Source organism: Phocoena phocoena, chromosome 9 (genome assembly GCF_963924675.1).
Source record: "Phocoena phocoena chromosome 9, mPhoPho1.1, whole genome shotgun sequence".
Taxonomy (NCBI): domain Eukaryota; kingdom Metazoa; phylum Chordata; class Mammalia; order Artiodactyla; family Phocoenidae; genus Phocoena; species Phocoena phocoena.
In genome coordinates this window covers 98,848,539-98,868,468 of record NC_089227.1, presented here as the reverse complement: position 1 = coordinate 98,868,468, position 19,930 = coordinate 98,848,539, and the positions used below count along the sequence as shown (strand labels likewise).

The window sequence follows — 19,930 nt, the reverse complement described above, 5'->3', positions numbered from 1 at the left end:
AACTAAGAGCCAAAACTATAAGACTCTTAGAAGAAAACATAAAAATAAATCTTCATGACTTTGTACTTGGCAAGGGACTCATATATGACATCAAAAGCATGAGCAACCGAAGAAAAAAATGAACTGGATTTTATCAAAATTTAAAAGTTTTTCGTGTCAAAGAACACAATCGAGAAAACGAAAAGACAATCCAAAGACTGAGAGAAAACAATTTATCAATCATTTATCCGATAAACTATTTGAATATGTAAAAAACTCTTACAACTCAATAATAAAAAGACAATCCAATTAAAAAATGGGCAAAGGCTCTTAACAGACATTTCTCTGAAGAATGCATAAAAATTGCCAATAGATACATCATTAGTCATCAGGGAAATGCAAATCAAAACCACAGTAAGACACCACTTCATACCCATTATTAGGATTGCTAGAATCAAAAAACTCAGATGGCAACAAGTGCTAGTCAGGATGTGGAGAAACTGGACCCCTCACACACTGCTGGTGGGAAAGTAAAACGGTATTATCATCCACTTTGGAAAACATTCTGGCAGTTTTGCAAATGGTTAAACATAGACCTACCATCTGACCTAGAAATTCCATGCCTAGGTATCTAACCAAGAGAAATAAAAGCATATCCATATAGAAACCTGTACACAAATGTTTATAGCAGCACTATTCATGATAGCTATAAAGTGGAAATAACACAAATGTCCATTAATTGATGAATGGATAAACAAAATGTAATATCTATATCTATACAGTGGAATATTATTTGGCCATAAAAACAAAGGAAGTAGTTATGTATGCCACCACATGGATGAGGCTTGAAAACATGGTAAAGTGGAAGATGCCAGACACAAAACTAGTCTACTCAGTTTACTATAACACAATGCCACAGACTGGATGGCTTAAAAAACAGAAGTTAATTTTCTCAGAGTTCTGGAGGCTAGAAGTGCGAGATCAAGGCGCCAGGGTTGGTTTTCGGTGAGGCCGCTCTTCCTGGCTTGCAGATGGCTGCCTTCTCCCTGTGTCCTTGGAGAGAGAGCTCTCTGGTATTTTTTCCTTTTCTTATAAGGACACCAATCCCGTAGGATCAGGGCCCTACCTTACGACCTCATTTACGCTTATTTCCCTAAAGGTCCCATCTAAATACTATAAAACTGGGGTTAGGGCTTCAACATATGAATTTGGGGGGGCATACACTTCAGTCCACATATTATATGATTACATTACATAAAACGTTCAGAACAGACAGATCTATAGACAGAAAGTAGATGAGCAGGGAGGAGGGGGACTATGGGAGTAATAGCTAAAGGGTACAAGGTTTCTTTCTGAGATGATGAAAATGTTCTAAAATGTGATGATTGAATATATCTGTGAATATACTGAAAACCACTGAAATGTACATTTTAAATGGATGAATTGTATGGCATGTGAATTGTATCTCAATAAAACTGCTATTAAAAAATATTCAATGTAATCCCAATTGTAATCCAGAAACTTATAGGGTAGAAATTGAAAAGCTGACAATAAAACTTATAGAGAATGCAAAGGACCTAGAATAGTCAAAAATCTTGGGGTAGGAGAACAAAGTTGGAAGACCTATACTACCTGACTTCAAGAGTTTTCATACATACAGTAATTAAGAAATTACAAAAATATGGAAACACCAACCAATAATCCCACATAAATATAGATGTAAACATACTGCACAAAATAGAATCAAATTAGTAGTACGTCATTCCTTTAGGATGGATACATATCAATGAAACAGAATTCTAGAAATAGAACCTACTTATATTGTGACTTAGTTTTAATGAAGGCACCAAAGCAACACACTGGGGGAAACAAATGACGCTGGAATAACTGAAGAACCACGTGGGGGAAAGATTAACCTCAAGCCCTACCTCACACCACACACAAAAGTTAACTCAAGATGCATCATAGACCTAAATGTAAAAGCCCAAACCATAAAGCCTCAAGAGGAAAACACAGTATCTTTGTCATCTAGGCAAAGGTTTCTTATAGGTCACAGAGGATGATAATTGTAAAAGAAAATAAAACAAATTAGGTTTCCTCAAAATAAAAACAACCTGCTCACTCAAAGACACCATTAAGAACAGGAATAGCAAGCCTCAAACTGGGAGAAAATAGTAGCAAGATATATCTTGATGATGTGATAAAATGCTGGCATCCTAAATATATTAAGAACTCCTACAACTCAATAATAAAAAGGATATTAATCCAAAAGTTAAAAAAAAAAGAAAAGGGGGCTTCCCTGGTGGCGCAGTGGTTGAGAGTCTGCCTGCCGATGCAGGGGACACAGGTTCGTGCCACGGTCTGGGAAGATCCCACATGCCGCGGAGCGGCTGGGCCCGTGAGCCATGGCCACTGAGCCTACACGTCCAGAGCCTGTGCTCCGCAACGGGAGAGGCTACAACAGTGAGAGGCCCGCGCACCGCAAAAAAAAAAAAAAGAAAAGAAAAGTAAAAGACTCAGATACTTTACAAAAGACAACATACAAATGGTCAACTAGCATATGAGAAGGACTCAACATCATTAATCACTAGGGAAATGCAAATTAAAACCAGGAGATACCACAACACTCCCACAAGAATGGCTGAAATTAAAGAGAATGACATTCTGAGCAGATGTTGGCAAAACTGTAGGACAACTAGAACTCAGAAACATTGCTCACATGAATTCAAAGTGATACAGCCACTTTGGAAAAATAGTTGGCTAGTTTCTTATAAAGTTAAACATACTATTACCATACATTCCAGCAATCCCACTGCTGTGTGTTTGCCCAAGAGATATAAAAGATCTCCACTTAGATGTTCATAGTAGTTTTATTCTTTACAGCCAAAAACTGGAAACAGCCCAGGTATCTGTCATTACAAGAATGAATTAAGAAACTGTGGTATTCATACAATGGAATATTACTCAGCAGGAAAAAAAGGCGGGGGGGGGGTAGGGAAACTGCTGCTACTTATGATAACATGGATAAATCTCAAAAATATCAAGTGAAAGCAGCCTTACATGAAGTGGTACACACTTCCTTTGCACCACCTGGTACATACTTTCCTTTAGATGAACTTCTAGGACAGGCCAAACTAATCTATGGTGGTTGCCTCGGGGGAGGCCAGGATTAACTGGGAAGCATTAAGAAACTTTCTGTGGGGATGATTATGCCCTGTAGCTTGGTAGGGCTTTGGGTTACTTGGGCAAATGTGTTAGTCAAAACTTACCTACTGGAAACTATAAACAAATATCAAACTCCAATGATGTACATGCCTAAGCATTTAGGGAGAAGTGTATCGATGTCTAGAGCTTACTCTGAAATGTATGAAATAAAATGGATGGATGGATATGGGGATTCAGGATAGACAGATATGTAATTAAGCAAGTTCAGTTAAATGGGTCTTCACTCTAAAATTCTTTTGACTTCTTTGTATGTTTGAAATTTTTTATAATAAAAGGTTGAGGGACTTCCCTGGTGGTGCAGTGGTTAACAATCCGCCTGCCAATGCAGGGGACATGGGCTTGAGCCCTGGTCCGGGAAGATGCCACATGCCACGGAGCAACTAAGCTCGTGCGCCACAACTACTGAGTCTGTGCTCTAGAGGCCGCGAGCCACAACTACTGAGCCCGCGGGCCTACAGCCTGTGCTCCGCAACAAGAGAAGCCACCGCAGTGAGGAGCCCGCGCACCGCAACGAAGAGTAGCCCCCGCTCGCCGCAACTAGAGAAAGCCTGAGCAGCAACAAAAACCCAACGCGGCCAAAAAATAATAAATAAATAAATTTATCAAAAATAAATAAAAGGTTGAAAACTCCAAGACAGAAAATAACATATAACCTTCAGAACAAAACATAAAGAACACTTGAGCCTCTGATGTCATTTGCTAAAGACAATTAGACATGCTTTATTACCTAAAATCAAAAGCAAAGATACGAAACCAGTCATTTGTAAAATTGCTGAACAAATGCCTGTGTACCACTTTGGTCCGTTTATTAAGACTTACTGTAATAACGGTGCTCCCGGCTAATTACATTATGATGGGCTAATCACTTAAGACAGGTGGTCAGACTCCAACTATTTCAATATTTGAGGCTGCTAAATTATGTTCATTTCCCTTAACTGTGCCTCTTCATAATGACAGGCTTAGGGCTTCTGATATGCCTTACATGCTACTCTTGGTAACTGAAGGCTGGGTTCCACTCAATACACTCATGGTCTTAATTCCAGCAGCAATTGCAACAGCTCCCCAGTCTTCTAGCTTCAGTTTAGACAGACTGCTCTCTAGACCCACTGGGCGACACTAAGCCAGGAACTGCATCCTGTTCTCAAATTCAGTCCACAGGTTGTTGGATATCTCTTAATTCTCTGTGCACAGAAATTGTGGGATCGATCTTTTCTTCCTTTATTATCTTGGGCACTAGAGATATAGCACCTTCAGTTCTGGGAAGTTACTTTTCACTCTCTATTAAAAATATTATAAATTCAAAAAAATCTTCTTCCCCTGTTTTTCTCTAGAATTCCTAACAGTCAGATATTAGGCCTCCTGGGTGACTCCTGTCTCCAAAGCTACTTGTCCTTTTATTTTACTTTTTACTGTCCTTCGAGGGCTTCAATTGTTCTTCTTTTTAAAATCTCAGTTACGATTTCAAATGTGAGTTCTTTTCTCATAGCATCCTGTTCCTAACTTACTGTCATAATGAGAAGCTTCTCATATCAGACAATGTTACTTTTTAAAACATATTCTTCTTTTCCCTGTATTATCAGTTTCTTCCTGTTCCTTTTTCTTCGTTGTGTGTGTATTCTGTTCTTTCATACAACTATTAATCCTTAGTACTCATAACGATAAGGTACTAAAAAACTAACTGGAAACGTCACTGGCCTGAGTGAGGCTGGTGGGCCACAGTTCTGAATGGCTCACCTTTCATGTCAAGAAATGCATTTATTTTTCAGGGCTGTTCAATTTTTCCAGAGCACTGTTCTGTCTCTAGCATCACCAGCAGTATTCTGAATGTATGGAATTAGGGACCAATCACTCTAAAGGCCAACTTTCTATCATAGCCACTGTTGTTGCTTCCTATTCATGACAACCTCTGCTAGGCCTCCTGTTCCCAAGTTTCTGCAGCGCTCCCATTCAATGTGTTCTACATAGAAGCAACAAATCTTCTGCTTGGGATGCAGACTCTTGACTACCGTGTGTCCTATACCCGAGTAGAGGGAAACGACAGGCTTTCAATTTCACGGATTTTGAATCCATCCCTCACCTCCCAAGCACTGCCCAGTCTCACACCTCCACCTTCTGCCAAACCAGAGCCTTCAGGTCCCAAGCTTCTCCAGTCCTGCACGGCCAGTGGTGCTCTCCTCTGGGGATGTAACCTCTAAAGTGAGGCTTCCTTTATCCTGGTGATCAGTACTGTGACTCTATCTGCTTTTCACTCTCCAAAAAAAAATTGTTAAATTCTCATCTATGATGTCTGTTTTCTTCCATTCTTTGTCTTCATTGATTTAAAAATTATTTTACTATCATTTTAGTGATGTCACAAATGAAAAAGTCAAAACATAAATTTCATCTTCAACCAGAAGCCCAGAAATTTGCTCCTTTTGTTTCCTGTTTCTACCCTAGTTCAGAACTTACACAACATCACACTTGGATTACTAAAACCAAGTTGGTCTTTCTGTGCCTTTGATCTCTTTTCCCGTTTTAATCCCATTTGGTTTCCAGATTCATCCTCCTAAAGTCATTAGTTATCAAGTCATATATCCATCTCCATGGACCTACAACACTTTAAAACAAACAAACTCATTGACCTGGTATTCAAGGTTCACCAGAATCTGGAGTCACTCTTTATCAAAGCCAGTTAAACTAACTGGTGTAGCCATTCTTACAGCATCTATTCAAGCTGACCAGCATCGTGTTCTCTCAAAGTGCTACTTCCCACTTTCACGTTCATCTTTCTCCCGCCAGCAAAACTCTGCAAGACTTTCATCCCTTTGTTTCTCCTTATCTATACCCATCCTTCGAGGCCCACTTAACCTCTACTAGTTCTTGAAACTTTCCAACCTTGGAAGTGTCAGAATCCTTTTCCCTCCTCCTCTGAGCATCCCCTCTGTACTACCCATCATAATATACTTCCTAATTCATGAAACGAGACCATCAAATATTCCGTCACACACACACATCCCCCTCTACCCACTTCACTAGGGATTTGAGATAGCTTATGAGAAGACCTGAAACATAATAGAAAAATAAAAAATACAAGCCCAGATAATATTTACAGAACACAAAAATAAGACAGGATACAGGACTTCCCTGGTGGCGCAGTGGTGAAGAATCCGCCGGCCAATGCAGGGTACACGGGTTCAAGCCCTGGTCCGGGAAGATCCCACATGCCGTGGAGCAACTAAGCCCGTGCGCCACAACTACTGAGCCTGCGTTCTAGAGCCTGCGAGCCACAACTACTAAGCTCGTGTGCCACAACTACTGATTCCCATGCACCTAGAGCCCGTGCTCCGCAACAAGAGAAGCCATCGCAATGAGAAGCCCTCGCACCACAATGAAGAGTAGCCCTCACTCACTGCAACTAGAGAAAGCCCGCGCGCAGCAACGAAGACCCAATGCAGCCAAAAAAAAAAAAAAGACAGGGTACAAAATTATTGTGTCTCTGTCAGTCAGCATCCTACAACTTACTTAAACAAATAACCATGCATTATTAGAAATGAACATATTTCACATCTGGAGGGCTACCTGCCAAAATTAATTCCAGTTTCAGAGTATTTATCTTCCGCATTTCTAATAGCATTTAAGTAACAGAACTAACTGTTAGGGCAATTCCTATTCCTGACTAAAGTACAATTATCAAAGGAATCAAGGAAAAATGAATTTTCCTATTGTCTCTAACAAAGACGTCTGTTTCCAGAGCACACAAGAACAATTACAAGTGCTCAGATATAAGCTAAAAATGGTATCACGACGGGACCATTTCTCACACTCACAGGGAGGATTCAGAGCAACTGCTCTGCAAAGACTGATGACCAGGGAATCATCACAGGTACATGATTACTTACACTTGGGAAATGCTGTTAAAGGTTATTTCTAAGTTACATACAAACACTCTTTTCTGTATGATGTATGTGTGTGTAGATAACACTCAGACAGATGTACCCAAGACAGCAGTGCAGGGACTGCCCGGGGGCTGAGAGATATGAACGACATGTGGATGGAAAGAACTTGTACTTTTCACTGTGTGTCCTTTTAAACTTCTAGATTTTACTACAGGATTATTTGCCTAAAAAACAAAAATTATTAAAAAGCCCCTAAATGGGTAGTTGCGCCTGACTGTGGAAGACTTCAGCCCGAAGCCGGGCTATGCCTCATAGAAGATGCTGGCCTGGGGGCCCATGCTGGCTGTTTTCCTGAAGAGGAAACTGACACAAAGTTTATCGGGAAGATACCAACCGGTGGATGCTTCTGAGGGAGTCGTGAACGCCTTTCACTAAAGAACGGCACCAGCTGCGCTCTGAGCCCAAGCTGCGTCAGCAGAAAGGTGAGACCCACGGAGCTCTAATGACGTGCAATCTTCACTTTGTAGTGTTTTTTCTTGGTTTTAAAATCAACTGTGTGGGGAAATGCTATCAGAAAAGGAAAAAGCAGACTCCTGATGTCTATCAGAAGCTGCAGGGAGGGGACTTCCCTGGTGGTGCAGTGGTTAAGAATCCGCCTGCCAATGCAGGGGACACGGGTTCGAGCCCTGGTCCAGGAAGATCCCACATGCCGTGGAGCAACCAAGCCCATGTGCCACAACTACTGAGCCTGCGCTCTAGAGCCCATGAGCCACAACTACTGAGCCTGCATGCTTCAACTACTGAGCCCATACACCGAGAGTCCGTGCTCTGCGACAAGAGAAGCCACTGTAATGAGAAGCCCGCGAACCGCAATGAAGAGTAGCCCCCACTCACCACAACTAGAGAAAGCCCGCGTGCAGCAATGAAGACCCAACGCAGCCAAAAATAAATAAATTAAAAAAAATTTTTTAATTAAAAAAAAAAGAAGCTGCAGGGAGAAGTCGTCTGTGCAGGGGATCGGCCCTCCACACACGTCACTGGTACGTCCCGCGTGTCACCTGGACGGGGAGGACCAGCTGGGCCTGAGGGGGGCTCTGGAAGGGGGGTGGCCCGTGATTGCTGGGGGTGGTTCATTCCACTGCGGGAAACCACCGATCTCAGGCTTCTGGCTGAAGAGCAGGGGCTCCTCCTGCGGCCCCCCGTCCCAAGCCCACCTGTACCACCTGCCCTTCCGACACAGTGAGCTGCGTGTCAACAAGGCATTGACTCTAAGTGATGACTGTAAAAACTCAGTAAATATGACTCAGATTTGAAAGTAAAATGGTCAGGTCTAAAATGATTTTTAAAGCAAAAACAAAATAGAATATGAAGAAAAGTTAAATATGGGAATTAAGAGGAAATAAGGGGAAAAAACCCTCAAGAGGTAAAAATAAACTAAAAACCTAACAGGCAATTAAATCGAAGCTTCCTTCAATAGTCAGTGGGTGGTTGTTTCAGTACTTCAGCGAGAGCCTGTACTTCAGCGAGAGCCTGACAAACCCCCGTATCTGACTTTCAGAACTTTGAGCTTGTTTTCAAAAGGTTCCCTGGAAGAGTTCCTTTGGCCAGAGGCGGGCAGTAAGTGGGACCCTAGGCAGACACCTGGGGTCTCTGCATGCAGGCGGCCAGGATGGCACGGTGGCCTCGCGGCACTTGGTGTTCGAGAGCCGAGCCTGGTTCTGCCTCCAAAACGGGCCTACGACTCTTCCGTATCCTACAACTGCTCCGGCATTTGCCAAAACACACTTCTTGCGTGACTGGTTGGGACAAGTCACCGCGAAAGGGGTCCGGTGACATGCAGCCGTCTCCTGGGTGCCCGCCCCGCTGCTGTCATCCCAGGTGCTGTGTGTGACGACACGCTGTCCCAGCTGTGAGGCCAAGGGAGCCTGCAAATGCTTTAGGATAAGGCAGATGCCACCACTGTCTGTTACCACACAGCACCAGGCCTGTCTACATAAAGTCAACACATCTGGGGAATCAATTTGTGACTTTTAGTTACTACCAAACTCAAGCCATTTTCATTTTGTAAAAGACAAGTCAATTGAAGAAGCAAAACTAAACAGAACGGAACCACTTTCTACTACCACTTCTTTATCCAACTGAACTTAGTGGAAATTTAAGCAATTGCTCGTATGAAAATCATTTGGAAAGGTTCTGCACTAAAAGTTGTGTTGAAAATACTTCCTATCTTCGTGTCAACAAACGTCCCACCTGCAGCCAGTGGCAGGAGGCAGGCCTGCCTACCATCCTGCACTGTCGCCTGTAAAGTTATAAAAGAATCAAGTTCTCTCTAGGCTGTGGTAGGTACAGCGTTGAAAAGGAAAATCCCAGACGAAGCAAGTAAGTTCACACTTATTTCAAAGGCAGAGACTCCATGCAATGATGGACTGTGATTAACTATAAAATCTGTCTCAACAACGCTCAAAGTGCTCTAAGTATATACACTATGAATCAGATTTAGAAGATAAAAGCTGAACATACCACATTTATACTAATAAACCAAAAAAGTTGCTTCTAGAGACAACTATGCAATGTAATTATCATTTCTGTGGGTTCTCTCTCAAAGGTAGATAAAATTTCTCAATCCCATAAACTATTTTAATAGTACGGTCTCAGTAATGAAAGGTAGGGAGGATTTTGCAAGTAAGTATAATAACTAGGACCTATATTTGCATAAGGAAAACCAGCAAAAATGAAATAACTGTATTTTAAAATGCATGTTCTATACTGAAAATCTAGAAAGCACAGATCAGTTTTTTTTTTAAGTCATCTATAAGCCCAATACATATGGATAGCCACTTTCAATACTACGGAAAGCTTTTCAAAAGCAGAGAGGATGCCGTGAGGGTTCACAGCACACAGACCACTTCCTACCCTGCTTTCCCCGTTATTATGAACATTATTACATGTCAATGAATAGTCTTCAATGAATTTTTAATGGCTGTTTATAGCTATTTTATACCAAGTCCTTAATGTTGAAGGCTGAGGTTGTTTTCTGTTGTTTCCTATTATTAAAGTATTCCGAACAACCTTGCACATACAATTTGGACACAACTGTTTCCTTAGGACAGAGTTAAAAGTTAAAAAATCACCAGACCAAAGTACATTTTTACGTCTTTGTATTTCTAAATTTCTCCAGAAAGATCATAGCAAACTAACACTCCCACCTGAATGAAGGGGCTCCAGCTCCCTTCACTCTGGCCAACACTGGCTACGACCATTTCTTTAGAAATGTTTTCAACATGATAAGTTTAAAATTTTTTTAATTCTTCATTTCTTTAATAATTAAGAGGTTGAAAATTTTCCTATATGCTTACTGACCATTTGCATTTCTTCCTTCTGTGAACCAGTTACATCCTTCAGAACCATACTCTAAAAGTATGGACACACACACACACACACACACACATATATATATATATATATATATATATGAACAGTCGCATACATTTGGAAAAAATACTTCTGTACATTTAGGTTTATTTGCTGTAAGCCATGCTCATTAGGTGAGCAAAATCAGATGAATGTAAGAGTCCTGAATAAAAAGTATACAAGATGAAAAATGTCCAAATACCTTCACTGAGAATGTACTCCTACATTTTACTGCAAAAAAAAAAAAGAAAAGAAAAAAAAAAAGTCACTGTACTGTAACTCTACATATCTAAGACGTCCTAGAAAATCAGAACCGAATATAAGTGCTGAACAGACATACAGTGGGGGAGCGAGAGCCTCCGGCTAAACTTTAGAAGAAAAAGGAAACGTCTGTGAAATGGCCAGAAACAAAGTTAATTGAACTAGATCTTTCTGACTGTAGATGCTCTGGGACTTTTTTTTTTTTTTTTTCCCCAAGTTCCCTTCTCTTTCCTTTGCCATTCTGAGTTGAAAAATCAAGAAAAATGTTTAGGCTGTATAATAACCCACCTTCTTGTTATAGCACCAATAAACGCCAGAGGTTCCTAAAAGCTCGAAGAGTATGTTTCACATCCAGAAGTAGGTTACTTTTCTCTAGAAAACATGTCACATGGTTCTCCAGGATGAACGAAGGGTTACAAATCTAGCTATTAGCTACTGGCTACAATTACGGGGAAAGGATCCCTCATTCTTCTCTCAGGCAGTTTCCCTCTCCTCCCTTTCTGACCCACTCTCCCTCACCAGCTCCCCATAAGGCCAGGACTGTGAAGGGTGACACTACAGCAGGGAGATGCACAGTCTGCTCCTTCTTCCTGGGACCGAAAGTACCTCCAAGCCTGAAACACAACCTCACAATCCAAAGTGTTAAATCATCTGTCACTGGAGACCAGCCTGGGGGAGATTATTTTAAAGGGCGATGCAGTTAAGCGGTTACATGGGAGGCTGAACATACACCCGAAAGAGAAAACTTAAAAATACTGTTATGTAAACTGAGGCTGGGATAAAACTGTGGTATGGCGACACACAGTTTCCAAAAATACTGTATGTTAACTAACTGAAATGGAAGTGTAGATGTGTTCTAGAAAACTGTGCCAGATGACTCAAGGTCTTCTACTTAGGAAAATAACACTGATGTTAAAAATGCAGGTAAAGGGGGGAATAAAATTTTATGATGTTCAGTAATTAAATTAATGAATACAAATAGACATTCTGTTTCATCTGTATCCTAAAAGTTAATAATTAAGAGTTGATCAAACCCTCTTCTTTGGAACTTCATAAGAAAAATATAGAAAATACTTTGGGAACAGTGATTCATTCACATACAAAATCTGAAGGCCATACAGTGAGTGGATAAAGGCAGTTTCTACATTCAGGCTACTAAGAATTTTAGACAGGCATCATCACTGCCCAATGGTTGCTGTAACAACTAGGCAAGTTACTTGCGTTTTGGAGATCATGTTTCTGACAGCACTAGAGGAGGGCTACTACCACCAACCCCCGTGGGTGATGTAAGCCTTCAATAACATGTAGACGGTTCTTAGCACAATGTCTGACACACAGGACTCAAATGGTAGCTGTGATTTCATAGATATTATTTCATAATATCTAAAGAAGTCAAGTCAGATGCTTTAGACTCAGTTCAGATTCTCCACTCCTATTAAATATATGCAGTTATTATTTTCTCAGACAAAACTGGAAGAATACTCAATTTAATAGTATTCCTAAAAAAATTAAAATTGAAGGTGTCAGAACTACCAATTATAATTATTTGTAGAATAAAAGAATTTAGTAATTGCAGCAAGCAGACAAGTCTCTACTTCCTCAGAGTTCTAAGAGCAAAACATTTGATTGGGCTAAGGACCAGTCTGAGTTGGTCAAAAATTACAACTAATAAATTCCCCAGAGACAAACCAGCAGCTAAATTTCCATGATGTCTACACTAGGGCTCCCCTGTTGTTTGCACACCCGGAATCCAACTAAGTGCCTTATCGTCTTCACAACTGGAATCACCATCTTTATATCTATTACTTACAAGAATTTAAAAAACAACGACAACCCATCATACCTAGCAAGCCACAAGCCTCGAGTGGGTCAATATCCTCTCATTTGCAAAGATTCTACTGTCCTTAAAAGTGTTCTACATATCACGACCCAGCAGTTCCACTCCTGCATATATATCTAAGAGAATAAAAAACACATGTCCACACAGAAACTCATATACAATATTCATAATAGCCAAAAAGTAGAAACAACCCAGATATCCATTACTGATGGATAAACAAAATATGGAATACACATTCAACTCAGACATAAAAAGGAATGATGTGCCGACACGTGCTACAAGGAGGAAGCCTGAAGACATTATGCTAAGTGAAAGAAGCCAATCACAAAGGCCAGACACTGTGTGATTCCATTTATGTGAAATGTCCAGAACAGGCAAATTCACAGAGACAGAAAGTAGGTTAGCAGTTGCCAGAACCTGGGGGAGGACAGAATGGGAAGTGACTGCTAATATGGGTAGTTTCTTTGGGGGGGGTGGGGACAGGACGGTGATGAAAATACTCTAAATTTAGACAGCGGTTACGCTTGCACAACATGGGCCTATACTAAAAACTGCTGCATTGTACACTTAAAAAGGGGTGAGTTTTTTGGGTATGTGAATTATATTTCACTAAAGCTGTTTTTTTTAAAAGTATTCTACAGTGTAAGTATATACACATTTATGAATATCTGTACATACTTACAGTAAGGTTTAAATTTAGAGACAGACATATAGTTCATATCTATTTAAATTAATGTTAATTTTTTCAGATTATAAAACATTAGCATAGTTGAGGGCATACTGGAATATCGCATTGACAATCACTGATACATATTAAAGATTTACTTAAACCTCCACTGAACTGGCAACTTTAAACTCCGAGAACCAGCAACCTGCTCTTTGGTGAGTTAGCTTAAATTGCAACTTCTTATATTTGAACGGAATCAAGAAACTCTACAAGTTAAATAGTATGTCTTGGAGTACAGGCGTCCCTCGATACCTGTGGGGGACAGGTTCCAGGAACGCTCCCCGCCAACAATACCAAAACCCGTGGATCCTCAAGTTCCTTATGTAAAGTGGCTAGCACAGTTGGAGTTCCACATCTGCGGATCAGGAGGGCCGACTGTATACAACAGACAACATATCCTTCGTAGCACACAGCGGTCCCCTGCACCCATCGTGGACCACGTAACAGTGAGTGAAACACCTGAACACGTTATTTGTAAAACAAGGCCACAACAGTACAACTTTTGCTCTATGTGGTGACCCTTTAGACGGGAGTCAGCAAACCTGTCCCATAAAGGACCAGAGAGTAAATACACAGCTTTGTGGATCAGACCGCTTCTGATGCAAGCTATTCCACTCTGCCCCCATAGCATGAAGGCAGCCTGGCACAATACAGAAACCAATGCTCCCCGGCTTTAACCAGCGTTGTCCAGCAGAACTTCCTGCAATGATAAAAGCAGTCTATTACCTACTGAGCACTTGAAAACACGGCTACCACGACTAATGATTTCAAATGTAAACAGCCACGTGCCGCTACAGGCTGCTGTCCTGAGCAGCACTGCTTTAGACGACCAAGTAGCCAATTTCACCTCGGCTCAAAACAAAGAAGAGTAAATGAGTTAACTTTTAAAGCGAAAAACGAGTCTTACATTACAGGATGAACTGGAAGAGAACACGTGACGTAAAATTTCTAACAACTCACAGATCAGACCAGTAAATAATCAAAATCCTAAGCAGATCGATCACAGCTCAAGCAGGAGGATACGTGTAGAGTTCCATGTATCTGGATTTCGCCATACTTTGTCTGGTATACACTTGCTGGATTCCAGCTCTGAGGTCGTCCCAGATCTGATCAAGGCCAATCTGCTTCAGTCCGTGGGGATTCTGACTCCTGCTGGATGACATCGTTGAATAGTATTCTGAAGTCGTCCAGTGCAGCAATCCTCATTCAAGGTACAGCTACTGCTCCATTAGATGAAAATATACAGTATCATTCCAGATTTATTCACAGCAGTTCAGAAAGGACTTCCTTTAAAGGCAGAGAATGAAATCTCATTGCAGGCAAACCTGAAGAAGAAATAAAGGGAACTAATTAATCCTTTTTCAACATCCTGCGTTGGGGTGGGAGCAGGGGTGGGATAGGATGCCTGCCACACGGCATATATAGTCTGCAGGCCTCAGCAGGTACCACTCTAATCCAGAGAGTGTTTCTCTATCCGTGTGGAAACACACTCATATTACATGGTCTGTGCTCACAGAGACGTTTAGTTCAAAATCATTATGACTATCAGTGCTCACAAGAAAAGCTGGGTAAAACGGACACAAGCACAACCAACATGTTACTTTGCAGGCCTTCTAAAGGTATCAAAACTTAAACTATATTACTTGACCTACGTAACAGAAAGACAAACTCAAAGGGAAAAAGACAAAGGAAATTTCCAGAAAAAGAAACAAAAATAGCTAGTACAAAAAGCCAAACATTCAATCTCACTAGTTACCTGGGAATTTAAAACACTTTTCACTTAGCATCTGGCAAAATGCAAATGTTGTTGAGGCTGAAGGTGAGGAAAATGGTCACTCTGCCCCACTCCCCCCCCCCCACCCCGCTTTTGGTGCCGAGCGCCCGGCGGCTCGTGGGATCTTAGTCCTCCGCAATCAGGGACTGAACCTGGGCCCCGGCAGTGAAAGTGCCGAGTCCTAACCACTGGACCGCCAGTGAATTCCTGGTCACTCTCTTTTCAGAAGGGAACTGGGTAAGAATTACCAAAATTTAAAATGCTCCCTCAATTTAGGGAGACCCGGGTTTGAAGCTCAGCTCCATACCTACAAATATGTGGTCTCGGGCAAGTTACTTAACTTCTCACTGCTCTAAGCCTCAATTTCCCAGCCTGCAAAATGGGGGCAAATCTATTTAACACACAGTAAACATGTGACAAGTGGTAATTGCGATTATTTCTAAGTGAATGAAGCTACTGCAAAATACAATTTATAATGTCTCAGGATTATGGATCCACAGATAAAGAACTTCAGCTATCCAATATTGTATTAAGTCAGTACTTCCCAATACAAAACATTACAGACATACTTTAAGGATTGTCTATGTACATCACATCAAAATGTGGAGGCTTTTTTTTTTTTTTTTTTGCGGTACGCGGGCCTCTCACCGCTGTGGCCTCTCCCGTTGCGGAGCACAGGCCCAGTGGCCATGGCTCATGAGCCCAGCCACTCCGCGGCATGCGGAATCTTCCCGGACCTGGGCACGAACCCGTGTCCCCTGCATCGGCAGGCGGACTCTCAACCACTGCGCCACCAGGGAAGCCCTGTGGAGGCTTTTAAACAAGTATTTGTGGTGCAAAACTAGGGAACACTGAATTATTTTAATGGCTCCAAAAAATAAATGTTGTTGGAACGTAAGTGGTATCTGGAACAGGAAGAATGGGTTGTCAAAGTCTGCAAGGGATTCAGCGCATCCTGCATCTTCAACGGCATTATAGAGCTCTCCGTAGTCTAAGGCACATTTAAGGACAACGTAGGTCATGCATATGGATTAAGTCTGCACTTTGGAAGCATAAATCATCTAATTATTTATAACCCAAGCTATGGGACTTAATATTTTATGAAACCATGACATCATTCCTGATCCTGAAAATATTTTATGTCATACATTCAAATAGGTATGTCCAAATGTGAAATATAACGATGTCTAACAAGAACGAATCCCCAAGTTTTAAGAAACTAACAACTCAGCAACCGCTTTGCAAGTGTTTCCTAATATAATTTCAATCTGCTTTTCCTCTGCCTTGGATGGTACATACTAACGCCCCACCTGACAGGAATCAGGGCACTGCGGACTGGCAGCGCCACCCGACAGCGTCCCTATTTAAACCTACACTCCATTCCCTGCCACTTACTTAGCTTTTCCCTAAAGGGAAATTATCACTTTAATTTCCCAGACTCACAATTCAGGTAATTCTACCTTAGGCCGTAAGCTTTCTCAGACCCATCTAGATGCTCTATTTACTTCCTTTTCTTCTCTTCTAATTTCTACCGGCAACTGAAAATGTTCAACTTTCCCCATTTTTTTAAACTCATTTTTAAAAACATTTATTTATTTATTTACTTGGTTGTGCTGGGTCTTGGTTGCGGCACGCGGGCTCCCTAGTTGTGGCATACACGCGGGATCTAGTTCCCCGACCAGGGATGGAACCCGGGCCCCCGCATTGGGAGCGCAGAGCTTTAACCACTGCACCACCAGGGAAGTCCCTCGACTTTCCCCATTTCTATCTTTGCCTCTCACCTTATCATGTCAACTGGGCCCTTAGAAAAGTAAATTCAATTATGACACATAAGCATAGGATGGGGATGCATCAACCCTTCTTTCTTCAAACCTCCACAGGCCAGCCACTCACGACGTTCACCTCCAGCCCAGACTTCTCCGAACTCCAGGCCTATCTCTGTATCCAGTTCACATCTTCTCCTATGTCTCAAACCCAGCAGACCCACAACTGGACTCAGGATCTTCCTCCAGCCTCCATTCTCCACCAGTACCGCCCACCTCAGTAAGTGGCAACTCCACGTACCCACACACACGAAACCTGGGAATAATTCTAATGCCTTATCCCTCATCTTTCACATTCAGCTGCTACAGATTTTAACTCTCAAGGTCATTTCAAATCCACTCATTCATCTCTACTTCCCCTTCCAATAACCATCCCCATCCTCTCTTACCTGGACCACTATTTTCATAGTCTCAACTGGACTCCCATATCTCCCAGTATTTATGTCACGCCCCATCTATTCTTCACACAGCAGTTGAGTCTAAAACTGTCGCTCTGACTAGGCTGTCATCCTGAGAGCAAAGGCAGCCGCAGCAGAGAAATCCTTACTACGGCAGAGTCACATCTCTCTCCTCGTTCGCCTCGTACAAAACTGCCCCTTCACCCCCCTGGGGACAGCCACACAGACCCTGTCCTCCGTTCTTGGACGTGCCCGTCCCCTTTCCACTCCCGAACATCTGTGCACTTGCTGCTGCTTCCCGGAAAGCTCCTCTTCGTCAAGTTCTCTTCCAGCCACAGGAGACACACTAGGGAACTCCCAGGCGAGGTTCAGGTTCGCCCATTTCCAGGCCTTTCCCGCCTTAACTCTCACTCAGAGTCGACACTCCACGGCTGTGTCTTTACTGGGACTCTCTCCCTGTACCGGTGTGAAGGATCCCCAGGCACAGAGGCCGCCTCTTCACTCACCACAGTGTCTCCGAGCCCACTTCAGAGCAGGCGCAGAGCTCCATCAATGTTTTGCATGAATAAACGAGAGAGTAAATTAAGGAATCGATGAGTTACATGTTTTAAAAAGATTTAGAAATAAGGAAATGCCAGCATCATCGAGCATCTAAACTCGCCCCAAATCCCCCTGGAGCATCTCCACAAATTCTATCTTGTTCCCTTTCAACTTTTTCCTTCAAACACTAGATTTCAGGCTAAAATTTATTTCTTGCTCTTTCACTTAGTCATGTTTTGTATTATCCTGGTCACTGCAAATGTATACATATTTTAACACAGTTTTTAAACAGACTTATGTTACAGAAATCTCGTGACCGTTAATATTTATCTAACAAATATTCAGTAGGAAGCAGCCCTGTGCCAGGCATTGTCCTCTGTCTTGGCTAGGTACTGTTAATAGTAAATCAAAGCAGACGTGGTCCACTTCCGTAACACCACTGCCATGGGATAAAACATCTAAGGGGTTAACATACACATCTTTGGTATATAACCCACTTGTAAACTGGAAACTTTATGTACCAGGCATTTGTGCCAAACGTGTTTGCTCATAAGAGCCAATTACAGTCCCAGACGATTAGAGGTTTAACCTTAAAAGATGGTTCTGGCCCTTCCTTTTACAGATGAAGAAACGGACTCGAAGCAATCAGAGCTGATCAAGGTCACAGTGCTAGGAAGTGGCAGGACCCCAGGCCAGAGCTCTGGATTCTCAAGCCAGTACTCCCCAACACTCTAGTCCAAACATTAGATTCTTTGTTTTTTTTTTTTTTTGCAGTACGCGGGCCTCTCACTGTCGTGGCCTCTCCCGTTGCGGAGCACAGGCTCCGGACGCGCAGGCTCAGCGGCCATGGCTCACGGGCCCAGCCACTCCGCAGCACGTGGGACCCTCCCGGACCGGGGCACGAACCCGTGTCCCCTGCATCGGCAGGGGGACTCTCAACCACTGCGCCCCCAGGGAAGCCCAGATTCTTTGATTTTTAAGGTGTCAATAAACAGGGAAACCACTAACAGAGCCATAAGAAAAATAAACAAACAGATGCACCAGTTATCTATTAATCTTACAAACCCACACAGCTCCAAAGAAAAGAGTCGATAGTCTGAAAGAACAAACCAGTCTTAATCGTATCAATATGAAATCTATTTAAATATTTTGAAATTTAAGAAAGCTGGGTTGGGGAAAAAAAAAAAAAAAGCCTGACTTTTTAAACTAAGAACACTGCAAATATCAGAGCAGTATAAAGTCAGGGTAGCACTTGTCATACCAACCTCACCCCGAACCCTGCCCCAGAGGCAAGGTTAAGATACAGCAAATAAAACAGTCAGTGATTCTCCTCACAACACCTCGTTGTCCTCACTCAACATCAGCACCCCAGTGTGCTCTTTCCTCCTCGTAGTGTACATCTGATTCCAGTTATAAGCTTATTACTCTGTCAAGAGTCACTAGTATTCTAAGACCAAAAACCACCTTTTCATGTTGAAATGTTAAGTCTACTTTATGACGCAAGTTCTGTGTCTAGGTCTACACGTGGGAATCTGGTGCCACAGCAGATCTCAGCTTATGTGGAGACCAGGCCGAAAAATCAGCCAAGTATTCTACTCCTGCTTTTAGGTGCTTTACTGTTTTCCCTTTGAAACTACTCATCCCCTTTTTCTAGTTGTCTCCACTGAGATTCCACAATTCATGTAAGTTGATCCAAGGTTCACAACAATTCACATGTCCTTACTGACTTAATTGAGAAGTCTGAAGAGGATAACCTTATCTTATATTTTTAATATCCCCCAGTGAGCCTCACATTTATATATTTAATATTTAACATTCATCACTTACATTACAACAAACTAAATCTAAAGGGAAATGTTAAAAGTCAGTACATCAGAAAAAGGCCCTAAAAGTCAGGTCACATGCTGATAGCAGCTGACCTGCTGGTCTCAGGCTGGGTGCCCTGGAGCAGATGCTGGGACAGAGTTTGGGTGGAGGATGCTTCTTAGGGATGACACCTGTGAGCGGCAGGGGAGGAAGCAGGACTGGGCAGAGAAGGAAGGGAACTGTGAGGTGGTCCCCACCTGGCAGGCAGCTG

At 42.2% G+C, this 19,930-nt stretch overlaps 1 protein-coding gene across 1 annotated transcript in view; it reads right to left on the bottom strand.

The window, feature by feature from the left end:
• CUL1 (cullin 1) overlaps positions 1-19,930 on the bottom strand; it is a 105,840-nt gene that overhangs the window by 53,282 nt on the left and 32,628 nt on the right. Inside the window, exon 2 of the mRNA XM_065884352.1 lies at positions 14,342-14,643. Coding sequence (XP_065740424.1) covers positions 14,342-14,481 — 140 coding nt within the window. The 5' untranslated portion in view covers positions 14,482-14,643. The remainder of the gene's footprint in view (positions 1-14,341; positions 14,644-19,930) is intronic.